A 25,232-nucleotide genomic window follows, 5' to 3' on the forward strand; every position below is an offset into this window, starting at 1 on the left:
GGTAAATATAACATCTTTTTTTATTATAAACAAAAAAATGTAGCCTTTAATATCACTTTATTTAACAAGCTGTTTTTCTAAAAGCAATTGCAATACTGAACATTACACACACTGCTCTGTTCTTAAGTAATTAGATCAAATCTGTGCTTTGATCAAGAAGAGCAAAGTGGGGTGTAGACTTTCTTTTGCTCCCCCCCCTTCCTTTGATCTCTTGCCTCTCTGTTGAGCTGCTGGAAGTAAAGAAAATGGACGATAGTTCTGGATATAGAGTAGAACGTTACACACTCCCCTTCTCTAATGTGACATCTCTGTTGCTTGCTGTTTTGACCAGTACTGTCATATAGGGCGGAGGTAATTCCCAGCTCTGTATGATCTCTGACTAGCCACTTGTCGCCAAATCACGTATCTCAATGTCATTTGACTTCAAGTGGGTGTACCGGAGTAATGCCTGCAGCTGCAGGCATCATCCCAGTACCGTTTGTTAGAGCCAACGGTTGGTTCTCTTGTAATGATAAGCGATGCGGCTTAGAAGTCGCTCAGTTGTTATTACAAGCAGCGGGTGGAGACATCCCTCCTCCTGCAGCTTTCCGCTGCTTGCCCGGGCTCTCCTGTCCCACCGGGAGACCCGAGTGACCAGCCGCCAGATCTGCCGGCTGGCCGGAGACCCGAACAAAGCCAGAATCGACTTTGATTGGGTCTCGGATATGGTAACGCGGAAGCGACTTAATGACATCACTTCTGGTTTACTGGCATCCTCAAGGCGTCAGTTTTTGAAAATCAAAAGTATTCAAAAACATCGATCTTGGAATTTTGAATGCTTAAAAGTGCAAAACAGGGATTTTGGGTCTTATAGACCCCATATCTCCATAAAGAGTACCTACCACGTTTATTCTCTAGGGCCTCAGCCCTAATGTTTTGTGGTTTCAAATTAATTTTCTAGCAAAAAAATAAATAGATTTTCACATGTCAATAAAAAGTGCCAGAAAATGCCTAGTCTTCAACTGGCTAGAGTAACATTGAGCTTACAAAGGGTTATCCTTTCTCCAATCCTAGCAGCTGAATGGAGCGATGGCGAAAATAATGTAAAGTGAAAATGGTGCTGCTGGGAGACAAAGCATTAAAGCAAACTGGTATGTTTGGTATAGGCAAAGCACAGGTTTTCTTTAAATTGAAAGAAACTAACTGACAGCTGTAAACAAAAGTAGGCACATCGAAGTATTTTAACATATATTCCTTTAAAGTGTTCAGAGGGCATTGAGTTTTGGGGTGCTGTAATAATTAAATCAGATTTTTGTTCCTGCATACAGGCCTAGGCCTGCCCCGGGATAAATGTCTCCCATTTGGTTGATAAGACCACTTGCCAGAGTTTAGGACTAATAGGGAGACAGAAGGAACAGAGTTGAGGTCAACTTTAGGAAGTGAAATTAGAATTTGCTTTATGATGCTCTTAAAGTAATTTCTAGGTGTGCATTTGTTTCATGCCAGTTTCATGTTCTTTGTAAATACATGTACATGTATATATCAGTATGTTTGATTTTTTTTGTTTTGCTTATTTTCGTATTTACCCTGAGCCCTTTCTGTCACTGTCCTATATTTTTTCTTGTTCTTCTGTAGTGAGCATGGGTTGCCTTTCTACTTTTAATCCCAGTCTCTGTTTTTCAGCACTTCATGAGCGTCATGAAAAGGAGATTGCCTCCCTGAAGGGTCAAGAATCTCAAGCAAATGGGCTTCGATGCACAGACACAGAGACGGGGGATAAAGTGCCAGTCACAGAACTTGATGGACAGGCTTCACAAGATCAGGTGACCTATCATATTCACCTGCCAATACTATCAATATACTAATAATAATAGGTTAGCGATACATCTGTGGGACACATTGTCTATCACTTTACATGATACAAATCAATCTCAAATGAAACGGAGGGTCAAATGTGATTGAAATAACTTTAAGGGCCACTCCTACCTAATTCCATGAAAGGAATATTGCACTTCATTGTTTGACATTTTGTAATTTGCAACATTGTATCCCTTAAAACATTTCTCAAATAAGATTTCCTGGTATGGATGTTTTTATTCATAGTGGTTCAGCTTGAACCAATGTAACTATGCATATACTATACCTGGCCGATGTAGACACCACAACTCTTGTGATCTCTACTTGCTTCGGAGTTCCATGCTGATCTGCTACCCTGCTGCATTCTGACCACAGGAGGGCAGCCGCTCTGTATGGGCGCCATTCAGAGAATGTTTTAATTTTCTGAATTAATACAAAATGTTCTCTGATTGGACAAGTTGGAAAGACAGGGCATTCGTTCAATCAGAGAACCCTATGCATTCATTCAGAAAATGCAGTGCATTTTATGAATGGTGCCAGTATCGAGCAGCCAACCTCCTGGTTTCAGAATGTAAAAGGCCCAGCCACTCAGCACAGGACCCAGAAGCAAGAGGGGATCACTGGAGTAGCATTGTCTACTTCAGTGATTTTCAGCTTCCGGGTGTATTGGCCAGGTATGGTATACACATAGAAGAAAAAAAGGAAATGGCGGCACTTGCCAGCATAAAATAGTAGTTTAGTTTTATTTCAGATCCATTAAAAACGAGGACACAGTCTGCACACACATCTCCTGTGGCTTCAGCAAACGCATTTCACACACCTGTGCTTAGTCATTGCAATGACTAAGCACAGGTGTGTGAAACATATTTACTGAAGCCACAGGAGATGTGTGTGCAGGCTGTGTCCTTGTTTTTTTAATGAATCTGAAATAAAACTACTATTTTATGCTGGCAAGTGCCGCCATTTCCTTTTTTTCTTCTACTTGCTCTGGTTGCGGACCAAGGCTGGGGAGATCTCACATTTCACCTGGAGCGGTGCAACTTTTGTGTTTATTTTGTATGTTATACACATGGTTACATTGGTCTAAGCTGGACCAATGTAACTATGTATAAAACATCCATTCCTTGGAATTCCTCTTTAAAGCGTTGTGCTGCAACCTTTTACAGGAAGTAGTTATCAATTGTAGAATAGCTGGAACCTCTTTCAGTCTGCAGCCTTGTTGGGATATGTGGTTCTGTTTCAGATTAAGAGCCCCAGTTGATTAAAGACTGGTATTCTGTAAACCTAATTTTTGTCAGCTATTTCCTGGATTACAATGGGACAGTTATTTAGTGTCTGCCTATTTTTCAGGATGGTGAGCCACCAAGGAACTGGCAGCCAAGAGAGGATAATCTTCAAGGTCAGTGCACTTAAATGCAAAACATCCTATAGGTCCTGTGCCTGTGGGCTGCAATAGTTCTAGGAATGTCATAATTTTTCTCTAGTACCTGCTCTAGGATGGTGGGTCGGCAAGCCCAGGTCGTGGGTTTCCAACACGCCATTGCAGAGCATTAGCATTGTGAATGGAGCCGTCAGTAGAGGAAGCAAGTGGCTGCGGAGCAGAGCCGCATGGGCCGATGCTTCCTGTATAGCGCCAACTCCTGTCACAGGTGGAGTGATACCAAATGCACTCCGCTTGGGACAGCAACAGCTGCCGATACCTGAATGGAAGACTGTTATTAAAGGTCAGTTTAATACTAAAATCACAGTGTATATAAGGGCATATCTATTCTACAGTGGTTACTGGGCTGCTTTCAAGCTGATCCGCAGGTGCAGAGCAGTGCACCTGCAGGTTACCTGCACTGAGCCCTAGATTTCTGTTATTACCTGTTGTTGGTTTGGTTTGCTTTCTGAAAGCGAACCAAAACTCCTGAATGCAGGAGTTGAAAGTGCACCACACCTGTAGGATATAATAGAAGTCTATGGCAAAGTGCAAAAGAAAAAAGAAAAGATCAGCGCTAGTTAGAAATGGAGCTGCTAGCAATTGAGGAAAAGCACACCACCCTCTAGTGAAATAAAAAACAAAAATTGCAGCGCTAGTGAATAACACACAAAACAACTAATGATCAACAATGTCCGTACAAAAAGAATCCTCTTTGAAGTGATCAGTCAATCATAAGTTTGTCTAATCATGTGATAGTCCATATATTAACCACTTCAGGAAGGATTTGCCCCTTAATGACCAGGCCATTTTTTGCAATACGGCATTGCATCGCTATAACTGACTTTTGCGCGGTCATGCAATGTTGTACCCAAACAAATTTTCTTTCTCGTACATCACGCGACACAGAGCCTCAGTAATTACTGATGGGTTATAGGGTATCATTAGGTGATTGGACACTGGTCACACCCTAGACAGGAAGTTCAACCCCCTATATAACCCCTCCCCTTCCTGGGGATGCCTCAGTTTTTTCGCCAGTGTCTTAGGTATTTCAACGGCCGCTTGCTTCACATTCTTTAGTCCGAAGCTTTATACAGGGGGTAACACGTCCTAATCCTCCGGTTAGGGCGCCCCTAAACCCCTGGGACTTGAATTTGGTTCTGTCAGTTTTACAGAAACAGCCTTTTGAACCAATACGTCAAATTCCCTTGGTCTTGTTGACAAGAAAGTTAATTTTTTCTGGTAGCCATTTCTTCTACTAGAAGAGTATCAGAATTAGCAGCTCTTTTCTGTAAAGAGCCTTATTTTTATACACAAGGATAGAGTGGTATTGCGCCCTCATCCTAGCTTTCTACCGAAAGTGGTTTCAGATTTTCATCTAAACCAAGATATTGTTCTACCTTCCTTTTTTCCAGATCCCTGTTCTACGGAAGAAAGGTCACTGCATTCTTTGAATGTAGTAAGAGCAGTCAAGGCCTATCTGGAAGCAACTGCTCAAATTCGCAAAACGGATGTTTTATTCGTATTGCCAGAAGGTCCCAATAGAGGCCAGGCAGCACCAAGTCTACCATTTCAAGATGGATTCGACAAATGATTATTTAAGCTTACGGTTTGAAACAGAAAATTCCACCTTTTCAAATCAAGGCACACTCCAAAAGGGCTATTATTGCTTCTTGGGCGGTGCATCACCGGGCCTCTATGGCTCAAATCTACAAGGCCGCAACCTGGTCTTCAGTCCATACATTCTCCAGATTTTATCAGGTGGATGTGGGAAGGCATGAGGATATCGCCTTTGGGCGTAGTGTGCTGCAGGCAGCAGTACGAGGTCCTCAGGTCTGATTACACCCTACTTTGTCTGGCCCCCTCCCCTCAAATAGCATTGCTCTGGGACATCCCATCAGTAATTACTGAGGCTCTGTGTCCCGTGATGTACGAGAAAGAAAATAGGATTTTTATAACAGCTTACCTGTAAAATCCTTTTCTTTTGATGTACATCACGGGACACAGAGGTCCCGCCCCTCTTCTAATACACTTATATTGCTTTGCTACAAAACTGAGGTATCCCCAGGAAGGGGAGGGGTTATATAGGGGGTTGAACTTCCTGTCTAGGGTGTGACCAGTGTCCAATCACCTAATGATACCCTATAACCCATCAGTAATTACTGAGGCTCTGTGTCCCGTGATGTACCTCAAAAGAAAAGGATTTTACAGGTAAGCTGTTATAAAAATCCTATTTTTTTTCCCCACAAATAGAGCTTTCTTTTGGTGGTATTTGATTACCTCCTGCGGTTTTTATTTTTTGCGCTCTAAATAAAAAAAGACCCACAATTTTGAATGAAAAAACCTATTTTTTACTTTCTGCTATAATACATATCCATAAAAAAAATGGATCAGTTTAGGCCAATATGTATTCCGCTACATATTTTTGGTAAAAAAAAATTGCAATAAGCGTATATTGATCGGTTTGTGCAAAAGTTATAGCGTCTACAAAATAGGGGAAAGATTTAGGGACTTTTTATTTTTTTATTGTTTTTACTAGTAGTGGCGGCAATCTGCAATTTTTAGCGGGACTGCGACATTGCGGCGGACAAATCTGACACTAAGTGCTAAAAAAAGGCACTTATCACTGTCTAAATGGCACTGGCAGGGAAGGGGTTGACACTAGGGGTGATTAAAGGGTTACATGTTCCCTAGGGAAGTGTTTTCTAACTGTCAGGGGGACTGAAAGATCGCTGTTCCTGATCACTAGGAGCAGCTGATCTCTCTCTCCTTCCCTGTCAGAACGGGGATCCGCCTTATTTACATAGGCAGATCCTCATTTTGCCTCTCTTTAGTGTGATCTTGGGGGACCGGTGGACATTGAGTCCAGGTAGGTCGGTTTGCACAGCCGAGCTGCCCTGCCACAGTATATGTGCGGTGGGCGGTCCGGAAGTGGTTAATGGGTGCTAACATCCTTCTTAAATAGAAATATGGTAAAAATGGCCATTCGCCAGACACAAGAAAACAACTCGCATTTAAATCAAACTGGAGATGATTAAAGTGGAGTTCCGCATACTGTAGCTGCTGACTTTTAATATTAGGACACTTAACCGTCCTGGAATCAAGCGATGGCGGCGCCCCAGCCGATGTTTGCATCGGCTCTCGGGTGCTGCTGCTGCCATTTGTGGTAAGGGAAACCGGCAGTTCACTGCCAGTTCCCTACTACTCATGCGCTAATCGCACTGTGCTTTCTGAATGGCGAGCTGCACTTTCTGAATGGTCTGGGGCAGGGAAAGAAGGAGGGGGGCCGAATTTCCAAGTGATCTGGCCACAGCGAGATCTCTCGGAAGTGGGGATGGGTACCTGTCATAAACAGGTACCTGCTCCCCCCTCAAAAGGTACCAAATGTGGCACGTGGGGGGGCAGATAAGCAGAGCTTCCACTTTTGGGTGGAACTCCGCTTTAAATATACCTTCTAGGGGAGCCCACTGTTGCTTATGAATGGTTGGATCTCATTTCCTCCATAAGGTAAAATACAAAAGGAAAAAACTCATGGTGTTGTATGAAAAATGAATACTCAAGGTGAATAGGGAAGAGACACCCGTTACAAACCTACAAAAACCATGCAGCACTCCAACTTCCCCACATGCAGTGCAAACTCGCCAGACAAAATACAATGACAAGCCAAATGATAATCCAATGTGCCCAGCAATGAGTATGCGGATAAATCGCAGCAATGTTACCAATCTCTTCCAATGCTCAAGATCTTCTCGATCGATATTAGGGGACATTAAGTTGCTCCAAACACAGCATGATGCCATGCAAATAAAACAGGGTATCAGTGCAGTAATGTTTATTAAAATGTACAGCTAAAAACCATATTGCACAATGTGCAAATCGCAGAATAACACTTGCATGCAAACGCCGCCACGATCGACAATCATGGCTGGCTTCTGTCGGACTGGGTACCATACAGATGGGCTGAATGTCGGACGGGTCTTATTGAACCGGCCAGTGTCGCCTGACATTCGGCCCGTGTGTGCGGGACTTTATTGAACAAGCTGAAGCTAATTGGCTACCATGCACAAGTGCACCAGATTTTGCACTCTCCAGTTTTAGTAAATCAACCCCATAGTGTTCTCTGCACTAATGCTGTTTAGAATGGGTTAGGAAGACCTTGTTCATGATGGTCATAGCTTAAGATGCTTACAGGTGTAATTTCTGATTTCCTTTCAGGCATAACACTTGAACTAGCAACGCAGACGGAGGAAAATAAGTTGTTAAAGGCAAAGATACTCACATTACAGGTCTGTGATGGGCAAATGCAAAAGATTTAAACCATATATTGGGATGGCTGTAGCTGAAGGAATAGTTGCTGGTTGCAGGACTGTCCCACTGAGTAAGAAGGTGATTTGCCTCCGGTGTTTCCTGCTAGATGTTGTTGCATTGGCTTACTGTTAACGTCTGTGATAATAACAATAGGAAAATAGGTCTAGAATGTTATATTCAAGGCATAGTGTTGTTTGCTTCATATACATAGAGTGGGGAAAATAATTATTTGATCCCCTGCAGAATTTGGAAGTTTGCCCACTTACAAAAAAAAAATGAAGGGTCTATAATTTTTATCATAGGTGTATTTTAACCACTTGCTGACCACCGCACGCCGATGTACGTCCTAACTTTGAGGATGGATATCATTGTTATGGCAACAGCTAGCTGCCATAACCCCATTATCCCCGTTTTCGGCCGGCGGTCGGCTACAAGATAAAAGTGGTCCCTGTGGCGGATTCGCCGCGAGATCACTTTTATTGGTGGCGGGAGAGGGCCCCGCCGCGATCCGGTGCCATCCGCTGCTTACCGGAGCCATCGGTAGTGGCAGAGGCGATCGCGTCCATTCCCTAGCTGTCCATGGAGATGAGTGAGGGGAAGATAGCCCCCACCCGTCTCCATGACACTGCAGGGCGGAAACTACGTCAAAACGTCACTTCCGCCCATACGTCTTAAAGGTACATTTTTTCAATGTCATTTTTTCAAATGACATTTTTTATTTTTATTGCATTTAAGTCCAAATATGAGATCTGAGGACTTTTTGACCCCAGATCTCATATTTAAGAGGACTCATGCTTTTTTCTATTACAAGGGATGTTTACATTCCTTGTAATAGGAATAAAAGTGATCCAAATTTGTTTTATTTTAAAAACAGTGAAAAAATTAAACAAAATCAAGTAAAATAAATAAGAAAAAAATTTTTTTTTTTTTAAAGCGATCTGTCCCGACGAGCTCGCGCGCAGAAGCGAACGCATACGTGAGTAGCGCCCGCATATGAAAACGGTGATCAAACCACACATGTGAGGTATCGCCGCTACCGGTAGAGCGAGAGCAATAATTCTAGCCCTAGACCTCCTCTGTAACGCAAAACATGCAACCTGTAGAATTTTTTAAACGTCGCCTATGGAGATTTTTAAGGGTAAAAGTTTGACGCCATTCCACGAGCGGGCACAATTTTGAAGCGTGACATGTTTTGTATCAATTTACTTGGCGTAACATTATATTTCACAATATAAAAAAAAAATTGGGCTAACTTTACTGTTGTCTTATTTTTTTTATTCAAAAAAGTGAATTTTTTCCAGTGCTCTTATAATTCCGCTGCGCAAATACAGTGCGAAAAAAAGTATTGCATTGACCGCCATTTTATTCTCTAGGGTGTTAGAAAAAGAAAACAATATATAATGTTTGGGGGTTCTAAGTAATTTTCTAGCAAAAAAAAACTGTTTTAAACATGTAAACACCTAAAATCCAAAACGAGGCTGGTCTTTAAGTGGTTAAATGATAGAGACAGAATATCAACCAAAAATCCAAAAAAAAACCTGATACAAATCTTATAAATTGAGTTGCAGTTCAGTGAGTAAAAAAAAAAGTGTTTGGTCCCCTACCAACCAACAATAATTCTGGCTACCACAGACTGGCTACAGTATGTGCTTATGTGGTACATTAGTCCTGTCAATTTAAGAAGGTGCTCCTAACAACAACTCATTATGTGTATAAAAGACACCTGTCCACAGATCTTTTCATCCATTCAAACCTCACTATCATAAGCAAGACCAAAGAGCTTATGAAACTGGATACAGGTAGCACCAACCCTGCATATACAGTATCTCACAAACGTGAGTACACCCCTCACATTTTTGTAAATATTTTATTCTATCTTTTCATGTGACAACACTGAAGAAATTACACTTTGCTACAATGTAAAGTAGTGAGTGTACAGCTTGTATAACAGTGTACATTTGCTGTCCCCTCAAAATAACTCAACGCACAGCCATTAATGTCTAAACTGCTGGCAACAAAAGTGAGTACACCCCTAAGTGAAAATGTCCAAATTGGGCCCAATTAGCCATTTTCCCTCCCCGGTGTCTTGTGACTCGTTAGTGTTACAAGGTCTCAGATGTGAATAGTGGGCAGGTGTGTTAAATTTGGTGTTATCGCTCTCACTTACTCATACTGGTCACTGGAAGCCCAACATGGCACCTCATGGCAAAGAACTCTCTGAGGATCTGAAAAAAAAGAATTGTTGCTCTACATAAAGATGGCTTAGGCCAGTGATGGCGAACCTTGGCACCCCAGATGTTTTGGAACTACATTTCCCTTGATGCTCATGCACTCTGCAGTGTAGTTGAGCATCATTTGGTGATACCAAATTGGTATCACTGAAAAAACACACACAAACATCAATATACAGTGCCTTGCAAAAGTATTCACCCCCTTGGCATTTTTTGTGTTTTTGTTGCCTCTCAACCTGGAATTAACATGGAATGTTTGAGGATTTGCATCATTTAATTTACAGAACATGCCCACAACTTTGAAGATTTTTTTTTTTTTCTATTATTATTGTGAAGCAACAACAAAGGATAAAATAACAGAAAAAGTCAATGTGCATAACTATTCACCCCCCTAAAGTCAATACTTTGGAGAGCCACCTTTTGCGGCTATCACAGCTCCAAGTCGCTTTGGATAAGTCTCTATGAGCTTGCCACATCTTACCACTGGGATTTTTGCCCATTCCTCCTTGCAAAACTGCTCCAGCTCCTTCAAGTTAGGTGGCTTGCGCTTGTGAACAGCAATCTTTAAGTCTGACCAAAGATTTTCTATTGGATTGAGGTCTGGGCTTTGACTAGGCCATTCCAACCCATTTACATGTTTCCCCTTAAACCACTCAAGTGTTGCTTTAGCAGTGTGTTTGGGGTCATTGTCCTGCTGGAAGGTGAACCTCCGTCCTAGCCTCAAATCACACACAGAGTGGTATAGGTTTTGCTCAAGAATATCCCTGTATTTAGCACCATCCATCTTTCCCTCAACTCTGACTAGTTTCCCAGTCCCGACTGCTGAAAAACATAGCAGTCGGGATACCACCATATTTCACTGTGGGGATGGTGTTCTTTGGGTGGTGTGATGTGTTGGATTTACGCCAGACATATAGTTTTCTTTGATGGCCAAAAAGTTCAATTTTAGTCTCATCAGACCAGAGCACCTTCCTCCATACATTTTGGGAGTCTCCCACATGCCTTTTCGCAAACTCAAAACTTGCCATTTTGTTTTTCGCTGAAAGTAATGGTTTTCTTCTGGCCACTCTGCCATAAAGCCTAACTCTATGGAGCATATGGCTTATTGTCGTCCTATGTACAGATACTCCAGTCTCTGCTGTGGAACTCTGCAGCTCCTCCAGGGTTACCTTAGGTCTCTGTGCTGCCTCTCTGATTAATGCCCTCCTTGCCCGGTCCGTGAGTTTTGGTGTGCGGCCGTCTCTTGGCAGGTTTGCTGTTGTGCCATGTTCTTTCCATTTGGTTATGATAGATTTGATGGTACTCCTAGGGATCATCAAAGATTTGGATATTTTTTTTTTTATAACCTAACCCTGACTTCCTTGGTCTTCATGGCAGTGTTTGGTTAGTGGTGCCTCTTGCTTAGGTGTTGCAGCCTCTGGGGCCTTTCAAAAAAGTGTGTATATGTAATGACAGATCATGTGACACTTAGATTGCACACAGGTGGACATCATTTAACTAATTATGTGACTTCTGAAGGTAATTGGTTGCACCAGAGCTTTTTATGGGCTTCATAACAAAGGGGGTGAATACATACGCACATGCCAATTATCCGTTTTTTATTTCTGAAAAACAGTTTTAGGTATATATTTTTCTAATTTTACTTCACCAACTTAGACTATTGTGTTCTGATCCATCACATATAATTCAGATTATAAAAACATTGAACTAAAGGCTGTAATGTAACTAACAAAATAGGTGAAAAGCCAAGGGGGATGAATACTTTTGCAAGGCACTGTATATAAAGGGCCCTGTTTTTCACACACTGAGTAGACCCATGGCTTATAGCGTCAGGGATACTAATATTGTGCTCAACCTAGGGATGGAAGGAATATGTGTATATATACACAAATGTTTAAGAATAAACACCTATATATATCAACACAGATCTAGCAGTGATAATATTATTGATCATATCTAGATATCTCAGCGTACATGAGCATGAATACATGGATTATTCTCCTGGACTCAGTGTCGCCCAGGGGACTCAACAATGATTTCTCACTCCACAGCTTTTTATGAGTGGAGTGTCACTGCCCGTGCCACTGTGGTAGGTAGACCCCGTGCATGTCCTTTTTGGTAAAAATTCTCATGTACTCTGAGATATCTAGATATAATCAATAATATTATCAATGCTAGATCTGTCGTCCTTTAATGACATACAAGTAAAACGAAGGATGTGCATCTAATATAAAACATAAATGACCGAACTTACAGCAAAGGCCGCCGATCCCAAACTGGGACACGGTGGTGTGGCGTCAGCATGCAAAGCTGCTCCCTATGCGTTTCGTGCGCATGCACGTCACCAGGCACTTTGTTTGAAGTATTGTAGCGCTGCACTTTCTTTATCGTACATCATGGGACACAGATCAGCATAGTAATTACTATGTGGGTTATAGCCACCTTCAGGTGATGGACACTGGCACACCCTAAACAGGAAGTTGCCTCCCTATATAACCCCTCCCATACCGGGAGTACCTCAGTTTTTTCGCCAGTGTCTAAGGTGTTGGTCACGAGTGAAGATGTGCTCTGAAGAGCTCCAAGCTGGAGGGATCCCATGCTGGATTTAAACAGCCTCCATAGACCGGATCCATCCAAAGTGCCACTGCGGCCAAGGTGAATGGTACCCGGGCCTCGTGTACGAAGCACGAGGTTTTGCCTGTAATGCCTCTCTTTGCATGACTGGACCCCAGGACCCAGGACTTTTTTTTGGTCATGCTACATTACCTAAAGTTTTCCTGAGGGGTGCTATGCAGGTCCATGGCAGTGGACCCCCTATAATAGGGACCCGGTCCTTGAAGGTTTGCTAACGCAGCCCACCATGATGAGTGAAGTTTGGATCTGTCTGTTATAGCAGTATTCTGCAGCGGGGAAAAGGTAAGGGAAGAAGGCTAGGAACTGTAAAAAGTCCACCTATGCTTTTTTCTTACATAAAGTAAAAATGTTGTCATGCCTAAAGTCTCCACTAGAGGGAGTAAATGCATACCTTAGTACGTCGCTTCTGAGTCAGCTCAGAAGTCCAAGCTAAACAGCATGTGTGTGGTCACAAAACCCAAGGGATATCCTCATCCTGAACATTTCCCCCCTCAGGGAGGGAGGTACAACTGAAGCTTGTATCCCCCCCCCCGTGCCTGGATTATGGCTAATGAAAGACAGAGGGGGGACGTTGATTGATAAAGGGGGCGTGGCTAAGGCGCGGTGCCGTGTGTAGGACGTAAGTACACAAGGGGCACACGTCGCAGGCGCTGGGGACAGAGACAGATGCTCATAGCTGCAAGCGGACACACAGGGCACAAGAGCGCAGGGGGCACGTAAGGGATGCATGGCATTTCCAGTACAGGAATAACATTAACAACTAAAGCTGAACTTTATTAGCATTGTCTTTTGCTTACTTTTGTCAGCAAGTTGTGCGTTTTACTTAGTGCCTCTGTTTTTTTTGTGCTCAGCACTATGGCTCCTAAAAAAAAGACACAAACCAAAGGTGGCCAATGGCTCCGAATTTAAAAAAGTACACCGTATTCAGAATCGCCGTTTTCGGCGATCTGAATACTTTGAAGTGTAAAGGAGGGATGGGGGGTCTTTTAGACTCCCCATCCCTCCATGAAGAGTACCTGTCACCACCTATTACTGTCACAAGGGATGTTTACATTCCTTGTGACAGCAATAAAAGTAAAAAAAAAAAAAAAAAAAAAAATTTTAAAACACAATTTATAAAGTAAAAAAAGAATAAAAAAAAAAAAAAAAAATTTTTTTAAAGTGCCCCTGTCCCTGCGAGCTTGCGCAGCGAAGAAAACGCATACGGAAGTCACGCCCGCATATGTAAACGGTGTTCAAATCACACATGTGAGGTATCGCCGCGATCGTCAGAGCGAGAGCAATAATTCTAGCCCTAGACCTCCTCTGTAACTCAAACCTGGTAACCGTAAAAAAAATTTAAAGCGTCGCCTATGGAAATTCATAGGTACTGTAATTTGTCGCCATTCCACGAGTGCGTGCAATTATAAAGGGTGACATGTTTGGTATCTATTTACTCGGCGTAACATCATCTTTCACATTATACAAAAAAATTGGGGTAACTTTACTGTTTGTATTTTTTAAAATTCATGAAAGTGTCCCTTTTCCAAAAATTTGCGTTTAAAACACCGCTGCACAAATACCGTGTGATAAAAAATATTGCAACAATCGCCATTTTATTCTCTAGATTCTCTGCTAAAAAAATATATATAATGTTTGGGAACTCTAAGTAATTTTCTAGCAAAAAATACGGATTTTAACTTGTAAACACCAAATTTCAAAAATAGGCTTAGTCATGAAAGGGTTAATATATGTCTATTTTATGATGGACGATTAAGTATATGTATTGTGTGACACTCTGCACTTTTTGGCTGGCACATGACATTTTTCAGCTTTTGTTTTCATATATGAATCATTTATGAATCAACGTTATTTATTTTATTATTTGTTTATTGCACTTTTAGCACCTGGTTTGCACTGATTCAGTTTGGAGCATTTTGTTGATATTACCATTTCACATGCTCACTGCACTGTTTATTTGTGCACATTAAGTTTGTTCATCTTGGGGGATATAGCACATATTGGGGTTAAATTATTTTATACTCTGTTGTATATGCACTGTATCTCTGTGTGCCAGTATTAGGGCACGGTTAGCACATTCTAGCGCATCATATTTATTTATTTATTTATTTATTTATTTAAGCTTCAACATGAAGTTAGTCAACTTTGGGTCCATAGTTTCAGAGTCCATAACTCTGTGACATATTGCACTGTTTCAATTATTCAACTTTGGGTCCAGGACAAGGGATCCATGCGAATACAGAACAGATGCGTTGGTGATCCTGTGGGATCAGTTCTTACTGATCTGTGCATTTCCCCCTATTCAATTGCTGCCACGACTTCTTTGAAGGATCAAGAAAGAATGCTGGTAATTCTGGTAGCACCAGCATGGCCCAGAAGGTCATGATATGCAGAAAACGTAAAGGTGACAGTGGAGGATCCATGGCCCCTTCCACTACGGCCAGACCTACTCTCACAGGAGCCAATATTCCATCCTACCTTATGAATTTAACGGCTTGGCTATTGAAACCCACATTCTGAAGAAACGTGGGCTTTCCGGGTCAGTTATCTCTACTTTAATTAATGCAAGAAACCCAGCTTCCAGAACTATATATTATAGGAGGGCTTATGTTTCCTGGTGTGAATCCAAGGGTTGGCACCCTCAGAGATATATCATAGGCAGAATTCTTGCCTTTCTACAATTAGGGATAGAGATGAAGTTGGCCTTGAGTACTATTAAAGGCCAAGTCTCAGCTTTATCAGTCTTATTTCAAAGACCGCTTGCTACACATTCTTTAGTCCGGGGTTTTATGCAAGGGGTGATGCGGATTAATCCGCCAGTTAGATCACCTTTGTACCTTTGGGACTTGAACTTAGTTTTGTCAGTGTTACAAAAACAGCCATTTGAAACGATACAGCATATTCCCTTAGTCCTTCTGACAAGGAAGCTGGTGTTCTTGGTTGCTATATCCTCAGGAAGGAGGGTTTCAGAATTGGCTGCTCTTTCTTGTAAAGAGCCATACTTGATTATTCATGAGGACAGAGTGGTGTTATGCCCTCGTCCAGATTTTTTGCCAAAAGTTGTCTCAGGTTTCCACCTGAACCAAGGTATTATCCTGCCATCGTTTTTTTCCAAAACCATGTTCCAGGGAAGAGAAGTTACTACATTGTCTTGATGTGGTGAGAGCGGCCAAGGTCTATTTAACCACTTCAATACCAGGCACTTAGACACCTTCCCGCCCAGGCCAATTTTCAGCTTTTAGCGCTGTCGCAATTTGAATGACAATTGTGCGGTCATGCTACACTGTACCCAAACAAATTTTTTATCATTTTGTTCCCACAAATAGAGCTTTCTTTTGGTGGTATTTGATCACCTCTGCGGTTTTTATTTTTTGTGCAACAAAATAAAAAAAGACCGAAAATTTTGAAAAAAAACAAGTTTTTCTTTGTTTCTGTTAAAACTTTTTGTAAATAAGTATGTTTTCTTCTTCAATGACGGGCACTGATATGGCTGCACTGACGGGCACTGATACAGCGGCACTGATGGGCACCGATGAGGTGGCACTGATAGGCGGCACTGATGGGCACTGATAGGTGGCACTGATGGGCACTGATAGGTGGCACAGGTATGTGGCACTGATGGGCACTCATAGGTGGCACGGATGGGCACTTATAGGCGGCACTGATGGGCACTCGTAGGTGGCATTGATAAGCACTCGTAGGTGGCATTGATGGTTACTTATGGGTGGCACTGATAGTTGGCATAGATGGGCACGGATGGGCACTGATAGATGGGCACTGATGGGCACGGATGGGCACTGACAGGTGGCATGAATGGACACTTATGGGTGGCACTGATGGAACTGCTTGTTTGCAGTGATGCCCCTAAGGGTGGCATTGCTGGACATCACTGCAACATAATGGTGCCAATCAGTGCCCATTTGTGGGCACTGATTGGCACAGATTTGGCACACTGGGCACATGTGGATGGCCATGGGGTACATACCTGGCCATCCACATGTTGCCCCTTCCCTGGTGGTCCTAGTGGCGATCCCTGGTGGTCCAGTGTGGTGATCTGTGGGGGGGGCTGCGCTGATAAACAATCAGCGCAGACCCCCCCTGCCAGGAGAGCCGCCGATCGGCTCTCCTCTACTCGCGTCTGTCAGACGCGAGTGAGGAAGAGCCGATCAACGGCTCTTCCTATTGACAGAGTGATCAGCCGTGATTGGACACGGCTGATCACGTGGTAAAGAGCCTCCGCCGGAGGCTTTTTACCAAGATCGGTGTAGCGGTGTGTCAGACTGACACACCGCTCCACCGATTGCCGCGATGCGCGCCCCCGGGGGCGCGCTGCGGCATGTTATCCTGCTGGACGTCATATGACGTCCAGTCAGGATAACAGAACCACTTCCCAGACGTCAATCCGCCATAGGGCGGGCGGTAAGTGGTTAAAGACGACTGCTCAGATCCAGAAGACTGATGTCTTATTTGTACTGCCAGAGGGTCCTAAGAAAGGACAGGCAGCGTCGAAATCCACTGTCGCTAAGTGAATTCGGCAAGTTATAATTCAGACTTATGATTTAAGGGGAAGATTCCACCTTTTCAAGTCAAAGCGCACTCTACCAGAGCGGTTAGTGCTTCTTGGGCAGTGCATCACCAGGCCTCCATGGCTCAGATCTGCAAGGCCGCAACTTGGTCTGCAGTCCACACATTCACCACATTTTATCAAGTGGATGTAAAAAAGGGCATGAGGATATCGCCTTTGGGCGCAGTGCGCTGCAGGCAGCAGTATAGGTCCTCAAGTCTATTGGCACCCTACGGGTTGTGTCTCCGTCCCCTCAAATAGCATTGCTATGGGACGTCCCACATAGTAATTACTATGCTGCTCTGTGTCCCATGATGTACGATAAAGAAAATAGGATTTTTATTACAGCTTACTTGTAAAATCCTTTTCTTGGAGTACATCATTGGACACACAGGTCCCACCCCTCTGTTCTGGGGTATATGTATACGTATATTGCTTTGCTACAAAAACTGAGGTATTCCTGGTAGGAGGAGGGGTTATATAGGGAGGCAACATCCTGTTTAGGGTGTGCCAGTGTCCATCACCTAAAGGTGGCTATAACCCACATAGTAAATACTATGCTGCTCTGTGTCCCATGATGTACTCCAAGAAAATGATTTTACAGGTAAGCTGTAATAAAAATCCAATTTTTTGTTATTGAGTTGTATATTACTATATGCCACATGTTTGCTTTGTGTTTGTCTTTCACAAAAAAGTTCAATACAAAGCATCTTTTTAAAAAAAATCAAAAAAACTGAGGCAGCAGACTTTGTGAAAACTCATATTTGTGTCATTCTCAAAACTTTTGGCCACGGCTGTAGTATGGTGTACCTTTTGTAATTTCATTGTGCCTGTTAGCTTTCCTTGTATGTTTCACAGTATATTTGTTTGTTACACAGGGTGATCGCTCGCGGCTACAAGAGGAGAATACAAAGGTAACAGAAATCGACAAACTTTTTAAACAAACATCTGCTTTGCCCATGCAAGATGACTCTTCAGGTTCTTTTTATTGATTTCTGCCCAAAAAACATTTTTTTGCCTTTTGCACCCTTGCCACTCTTCTCATTTGCCATTAGTGAGAAAATTAGACCCTGGGTAAGCTTCCAAGTAGCTCTAGTCTGAGTTTACACAGGGCTGAGATCTTGCTCCCTGCCCTATGCATAGTGATGGCTGAACCACTAAACACCAGTGCTGTCATGTGTGGAAGAGGTGGGAGAACCTCTATACCCAGAAGCACTCTGCATTTTCTTTGCATCTGGGGACAGAGGAAAGGTGGGGTTGTACTGCTGGAATTTGGGGTTATTTAAGTGAAGTTCTTTCTTTATCTGCATGGGAAAGGCACAGATTTGTGTAACAAACTAATCTTTTACCCCCACCTAATAAATGCTCAAGTACTGGGGACAAAATCATCCCCCTCTATTCTCCAGTAATTTCACAACATAGATTCCATTTGTCTTATGGAAGAGAATACTTACACCTTAAGAAAAACTCCAAAAAGGCAAACCAAGGTATGTGCCTGTTGGTTTGAGTTCAAAGCCTCTGCTCAATGTTTGGAGATTGTTTCTAATACTGATATCCTGGAACAACCTCTAGACACCATCTTGCTAACCTAGTCTGTTTGATTGTATTAGTAGACCATTCGGCATCCCCTATCTTCCCTTCCCCTGCTTCTTCCTTGCCCTATTCTTTTTCTTCTTTTCTTTGGATACGTATCCATGCCACATCCATTACGTCGTCTGGTACTAGCATGTGTTCACGTCCTTCCCAAAATTAGACTTTTATGTCACTGCGGAAACTGGACTTTATTAGACCAACATTGTTATATCTTATTTGTAGTTTAGACTGCTTTCTTGGTCTGTTTTTTTTTTCTTTATTTTATTTTGCACAATGCCTTGTTTTATGTATGTTTTGTTTGTTTTTGTTTTTTTTGTTTGTTTTTTTTTTAATTCTTTTTATTAAGTTTTATAAACATCATACAACACAATTTTTACCTAACTAACCTAGTCCAGCTGACTATAAAGTCTTATGTATGTTTAAAAAAAATGATTTAAACATAGTAAACAAAAAACAAATCTCAGTGGGTTTTTTACACTTTTTATCTGTATCCTGTCTGTCAGATGTGGCAGTTATAATTATCTTGTTCTTCTAACAGGTATCAGAGAAACTGAAGAAGAAACATGACAGGTGAGTCAGCACTGAATTAGGGAGCAGGTCACATCTGAGGGGCTATATAGTGTTTCGTTTGGTACAGTAAACAAGTGTATCCCCAATGCATATTAGCCAGCAATTATATCTTTAATATGCACTCTCCAAAATCATCACTGATTTAATTATCTTTTATGCACAAAAACCTGCACTGACAAAAATATGAACGCTGCCATTGCTGACCCATCTTTCCAAAAATGCTAGTTGCCTGCTTGTCACACTTATCTGTTGGCTTTAACATTGCCCAGGTCCCTGACCTTGGAACATGTATGTTTATTTTCAGATGGAAGTAAGTTGCCAGCCTCTATATAATTTTCTCAGTGCAAGCTTCCTTTACAAAGCCCTCAGAACAACTCCTATAAGGAGGATACCCTTAAAGCGGGGGTCGGCTACTCGTCGACCACAGACAGGTGATGGGTAGATTGCGAACATGTCCCAGTGTTGCCGACCTGGGCAGGCGCACGCTCACCCAATTCTGGGTTGCAGAGGCAGCCCCCGCCCCTTGTATACGTGGGGTGGAGAAAACCTCTGAAATAGCTTGGCGGGTTCAGACTCTTCTCCGAACATGCCCCAGCTCTTCCTCCTCCACAGCCCTCCTCTCCAATCCCAGGGGCTTATGGGTTATACTAGGTGGGAAGGTGAGAGAGAGTTGCCAGCAGGGATCAGTGCCAGGACGTGTAGGTTTGCCAGTGCACCTTGCCTGCGCCACTCTGCATTAAAAAACAACAAATGTGCCCTCCTGATGTCCCAGCACCATGCCCTCCTTACACCGCAGTTCTCCTGATGCCCCAGCACCATGCCCTCCTGACACCCCAGCCCTCCTGATCCCCTGTACTGTGCCCTACTAATCTCCCAGTACCATACTCTACTGACCCCCCTGCACTGTGCCCTCCTGACCCCCGGTGCACCGTAATCTTCTGATCCCCCAATACCATGCCCCCTGACCCCCTATACCTTGCCCTCCTGGCTCCAGCCCTACATACTAATGACCTCTGTACAGTGCTCTACATCCTACTGACCTCTGTACGCTGCCCTACATCCTACTGACCTCTGTACGCTGCCCTACATCCTACTGACCTCTGTACGCTGCCCTACATCCTACTACTGAGTCCTGTACACGGCCCTTAGTAGATTTTTCTAGGTTTTCTTCATGCTGGCTTTACTTTTTTTATTATGGGCTTGCTAGGTAATTTCTTTAAAAAAAAAATAAAAAATTCTCTTCAATGTTGTCCAGGTAGATCACCATCTCTGAAAATGCAAAAGATCTCCAATCGTAGCATGTCCTTTTAATTATGTTATGTACCTCTTTCTCTTACAGCTACCTGCGGCTGCAGACTGACAAGGAGGCTCTGTACAATGACAGCAGGTGAGTAGTGATTTACTTGTGTCCGTGGTTTAGAGGACTTCCTGCTATGCTTGCTTGCTGACATTATCCTGCTTTCAAACAAGGACAAAAATTGAGGAGATTCAGCAGAGGAAAGAGGAAGAGTTGAAAGCCTTGACGTTAAAAAACCAGAAGCTTCAGCAGGATCTGCAAGGTGCTCAGCAGGTATGTGTCAGCAACAATGCCTTGCATTAAGGTTTTGTAATATTTATTTTTTATGCATTCATCCTGCAAATTTAGTTGGCAGGAAGCTCAATTACATCAGTATCTCTTTTGCTTTCAATTTGACAGTTTATCATGATTAGTATTGCATGGGTCGCAATTTTATCCTTCAAGCACCAGCAGAATTTTAGGTGCAGCTTATACTGCACCTAATAATAGTCTCTGTGAACAGTGATGGCCAGTGGGCTATACTGCAGTTCTAAATCCCAACTTCAGACAAAACTTACTTTGTTTTCTTACTGGGGAGTTTTCTCTCCCTTCCTGTAAAGGCAAGAATTGAAGGGACATGTGTCCAAAGAGAACACAAAAATAAAGGGTGAGGAAGGATTAGAATTTATATTACAATTTGTGCCTTTCTGTCCTGGTAAAATCCTTCTCCGCTTTTTTTGGGGTGTTACTGGGATAGGAAGTAAAAGAAAAATCTCCACAATAGCGTTACAAATCACAAAAAAAATCCTGGCAGAAAATGTAACCTATCTACACTCTGTCCAAAGAGGGGGACATAAAGTTGCCGCCTTTGCTTCTGTTAATCTGCTGCAGTTTGCAGATCTGTTTTAAGCCAGCCATAGGTGGAACAAACCTCGGCCGGTTCAGCAGGGACCGGTCGAGATGCAATCCACCTATGGGCAGGCCGATTGTGTACCCAATTCGATTCAACAGTCAAATTGGGTGCAACCAGCATGTCGGATATTTAGCATGCAATTTTTTCCAGCAGTTATAACCGCTAGCAGTAATCACTGTGTCCTCCCGGCAGGGACGGGAGAACACAATGGCTCCGCAGGAGGTATTGCCCCTTAAACCCTGACTGTGTTGATATGGGAATCGAGCTGTTTTCTTTCCCAAATCCTGTGGTTGCGGGAAAGAAAATCGCACCATCTATAGCCTGGTTTAGAAATGCAACAGAGTTATCATAATGTCGCAAATTGTGTAGTAAATGTGTCAAATTGCTTCGCGGTGGTTGTTTTGTTGCATTATGTGGCATATTTACCACATATTTTTCAACTTGTCACAATTTGTATTAAAGATACTAAATGATTTTCTGCCCTTTTTTTTAAGACATTTTCAGATGTCCGTGTTTAAAAAATGGTTCACACCACTTTTAAATTTTGCAACAGGTCGGTGTGTTAATTCTACCACAATCTAATTCATTATGTATGAGATAAATGTTGTACAAATGCAGCAGAAATTCAGATATTGGTTGCAGCTATTGGCAAAACAAGAAGTGGGGAAGGACTGGCATACCTTTTACTGATAAAGGTAGAACATAAACTGCAAATGTTTTGGAAATGTTCTTACTTTTGTAATGTAAAAACTCTCCACAAGCTGGCTGAGGTGACACTTTGCAGTTAAATATCCCACATTCTCTCTGTTATTAGTCTGAAATGTGAACTGACTGTGTTACTACTAGGGATAGACTGATATTGTTTTTTCAGGACCCATACCGATTATCGGCCACCTCACAGGCCAATAACTGGTAACAGGTGTCGATATTCTGTACATTTTAAAGTTTTGAAAAATCAACACAATTTCTACACAAATCTGGTATAAACTGAACATGTTTATTAAAATTTTTAAACATTAAAAGTAAACCACTGGGAAAAATAAAGTACTTGAAAAATAATACCTTATGCACATATGCAGCTTGTCACCGTCACCTGCCACCCAGATGCAGCGTGTCACCTGCCACCCAGATGCAGCGTGTCACCTGCCACCCAGATGCAGCGTGTCACCTGCCACCCAGATGCAGCGTGTCACCTGCCACCCAGATGCAGCGTGTCACCTGCCACCCAGATGCAACTTGTTACTACTTACACTACTTCTGGCAGGCTCTCTCCAGTGACGTCCGAACGGGTAAACTTCCACATGCGGGCGGTGAGAGACGACGTAACGATCTCTCTGCTCGCCCGCGGCTGTAGCTCTGTCAAGAACAGCCTTCGCTGCCCTGCTGTAGGGGTGGAACAGCGGTGATGTAAGGCGGGCAGTGAGAGATGTCATCTCTCTGCTGCCCGCCGCACCACTGACTGACACAGCAGCCTTCGTGGCCCGGTTGCAGAGGTGGAGCAGATTGCCAGTGACTGCAGACTGCAGCGATCGCCGCGCAGGGATAAGGGGAGGTCTGACCAATATAGGTAAGTTTCTGACCGATACCGATTTATTCGAAAAATTTAGAATTTTGGCCGCTCTGATGATCGATCGAGCCCTAGCTACTACATCAGCCAGACTTAACTTGTTTATCTTTCTTCCATTCTTCAGATGCCAGAATAAAAGCAGGAATATGGTTGGGTGCTGTAGGGTGATGCAGACAGCTTTTATTTTAGATGCTTTGATAAATGCTGGTGAGCAGTTAATCAAGGCTTTGCAATTCTTTTTCAATATTTGATCTATATTATATATTCTGTATTGGCAGAGTTGTGCTGAGCTAAAAGAACAGATCCAGAGCCTGAAGCAAGACCATGATCGGGCCCTGCATGGTCTTCAGGAACAAGTATGTCATTTTCTGGTTAAAGTCGCTGTAGTTTTTATTGTCTTCTTGTTTTGCTTTTGTTACTAAACTCTGTGCTCTCTTTGGCTTCTCTCTTCCTGCTATGTGACCTGTAAATATCCCTGCTTCTCTGTGCGCCTGCCACCCAATCGCATATAGGTAGCTTGGCAGAGCGCGGAGAGCCAGGAGCAGGTGGACAACATTCTGTCCGAGAACGATGCCCTCCGTACCAACCTAGCAGCCTTGGAACAGGTACATTGCCATCCATTAACCATGCCAATCACTGGTTTTGCCTTTACACCCCTCAGATGTGTGCAAAATCACTTACACATCTCTGGCCTGATCCCGTATTCACCTTTCTTGTGGGTTACTAATACTTTTCCGGGATGCAAAAATCTCACCAATATTGCTTCATATAAAGGCCTGCTTTATTTGTGCATGCTAAAATGCAAAGTAAAAGTATACAAAAATGTAAATTAAATTTTGATCTGATATTCATCCATAAGGCTTATTGTGGTAATACAATTACTTTTGGGTACAGTTTTAGACAACTAAGGCATAAATTATATCAACAACAGCCATATTTAAAGAAGAACTCAATTAGAAGAACCTGTGAGGTCTGAAAGATGGGAACTGTCATTGCTGACTTGTTTTGAAGGTCTGGCCCGTCATCGTTTAGTGAGTCATAAACCTTGAGTAAGCCAGCAAAGGCATCTTTCATATTTCTATCCTTACAGATTTTCTTTATATACTACACATATCTAGAAATATCATGCCACCCTTCTATTTTTAGAAAATCAATCATTTATATACACCAATCAGTCATAACATCATGATGATCCATCATAACCTGTTGAGGCATGGACTCCACTCTGAATGTTTGCTGTGTTATCTGGTTTCAAACAATCGGTAACAGATTCCTTAAGTCCTGTAATTTGCGAGGTGGGGGGATTAGGAGGCCGAGTCAACACCTCCAAACTCGTTGTTTTCCTTGAACCATTCTTAAATTCATCAGACCAGACCACATTATTCCTTTGCGTCTTGGTCCAGTTCTGAGGCTCCCTTGCCCAGTGTAGCCACTTTTAGCTGTGGACACGGGTCAGCAGTGGTACCTGGACCAGTCTAGGGCTACGACGTTCCATATGTAACACACTGCCATGCACTGTGTCAGAACCAGCATTAACGTTTTTTTTAGCAATTTGAGCTCCAGTAGCTCTTGTGTTGATCGGACTACATGGGCCAGTAGTTGCTTTCCACATGCATCAATGAGCCATGGCTGCCCATGACTCTATCGCCAGTTCACCGTTTTCCTTCCTTGGACCACTTTTGGTAGGTCATAACGACTGCAGTAAAACATTCGGGAGCATTCCACAAGAGTTGCAGATTTGGAGATGTTCTGACCCAGTCATCTAACCTTTACAGTTTTTCCCTTGTGAAAGTCGCTCAGATCCTTATGCCGCGTACACACGGTCGGACTTTCCGGCGGAATTGGTCCGGCGGACCAGAGTGTGCCGGACAATCCGCCCGTGTGTAGGCGCCAGCGGACTTTTCCGGCGGACTTTTTCCCCAAAGTCCGCCGGACCAAGATTTGAAACCTGTTTTAAATTTATCCGCCGGACTCAGTTTCGGGCGGAAAGTCCGCTCGTCTGTGTGCCGGTCCGACGGAAAGCCCGCTCGTGTGTATGCTGGTCCGACGGACCAGATACGACGCGAGGGCAGGGTATTGCATCTCGCGCTCGCTGCAATAGGAAAAACAGATTTTCCTATTGCGGTGAGCGCGGGGCATACCAGGCCCTTAGGTCTGGTATGGATTATGAAGGGGAACCCCCTACGCCGAAAAAACGGTGTGGGGCCCCCCCTAAAATCTATACCAGACCCCAATCCGAGCACGCAGCCCGGCCGGTCAGGAAAGGGGGTGGGGACGAGCGAGCGCCCCCCCCTCCTAAACCGTACCAGGCCGCATGCCC

At 43.1% G+C, this 25,232-nt stretch overlaps 1 protein-coding gene across 2 annotated transcripts in view; it reads left to right on the forward strand.

Moving 5' to 3' along the window:
• Positions 1-25,232, forward strand: part of GRIPAP1 (GRIP1 associated protein 1) — a 195,825-nt gene that overhangs the window by 24,838 nt on the left and 145,755 nt on the right. The window contains exons 7-15 of one of the 2 annotated variants that reach the window (XM_073599789.1): positions 1,663-1,802; positions 3,187-3,235; positions 7,472-7,542; positions 17,872-17,907; positions 19,125-19,156; positions 20,496-20,543; positions 20,627-20,726; positions 23,191-23,268; positions 23,425-23,517. In XM_073599789.1, coding sequence (XP_073455890.1) covers positions 1,663-1,802; positions 3,187-3,235; positions 7,472-7,542; positions 17,872-17,907; positions 19,125-19,156; positions 20,496-20,543; positions 20,627-20,726; positions 23,191-23,268; positions 23,425-23,517 — 647 coding nt within the window. The remainder of the gene's footprint in view (positions 1-1,662; positions 1,803-3,186; positions 3,236-7,471; positions 7,543-17,871; positions 17,908-19,124; positions 19,157-20,495; positions 20,544-20,626; positions 20,727-23,190; positions 23,269-23,424; positions 23,518-25,232) is intronic. The other variant, XM_073599790.1, reaches the window with a different exon arrangement.

This window comes from Aquarana catesbeiana, linkage group LG09, assembly GCF_042186555.1.
Source record: "Aquarana catesbeiana isolate 2022-GZ linkage group LG09, ASM4218655v1, whole genome shotgun sequence".
NCBI classification, from domain to species: Eukaryota; Metazoa; Chordata; class Amphibia; order Anura; family Ranidae; genus Aquarana; species Aquarana catesbeiana.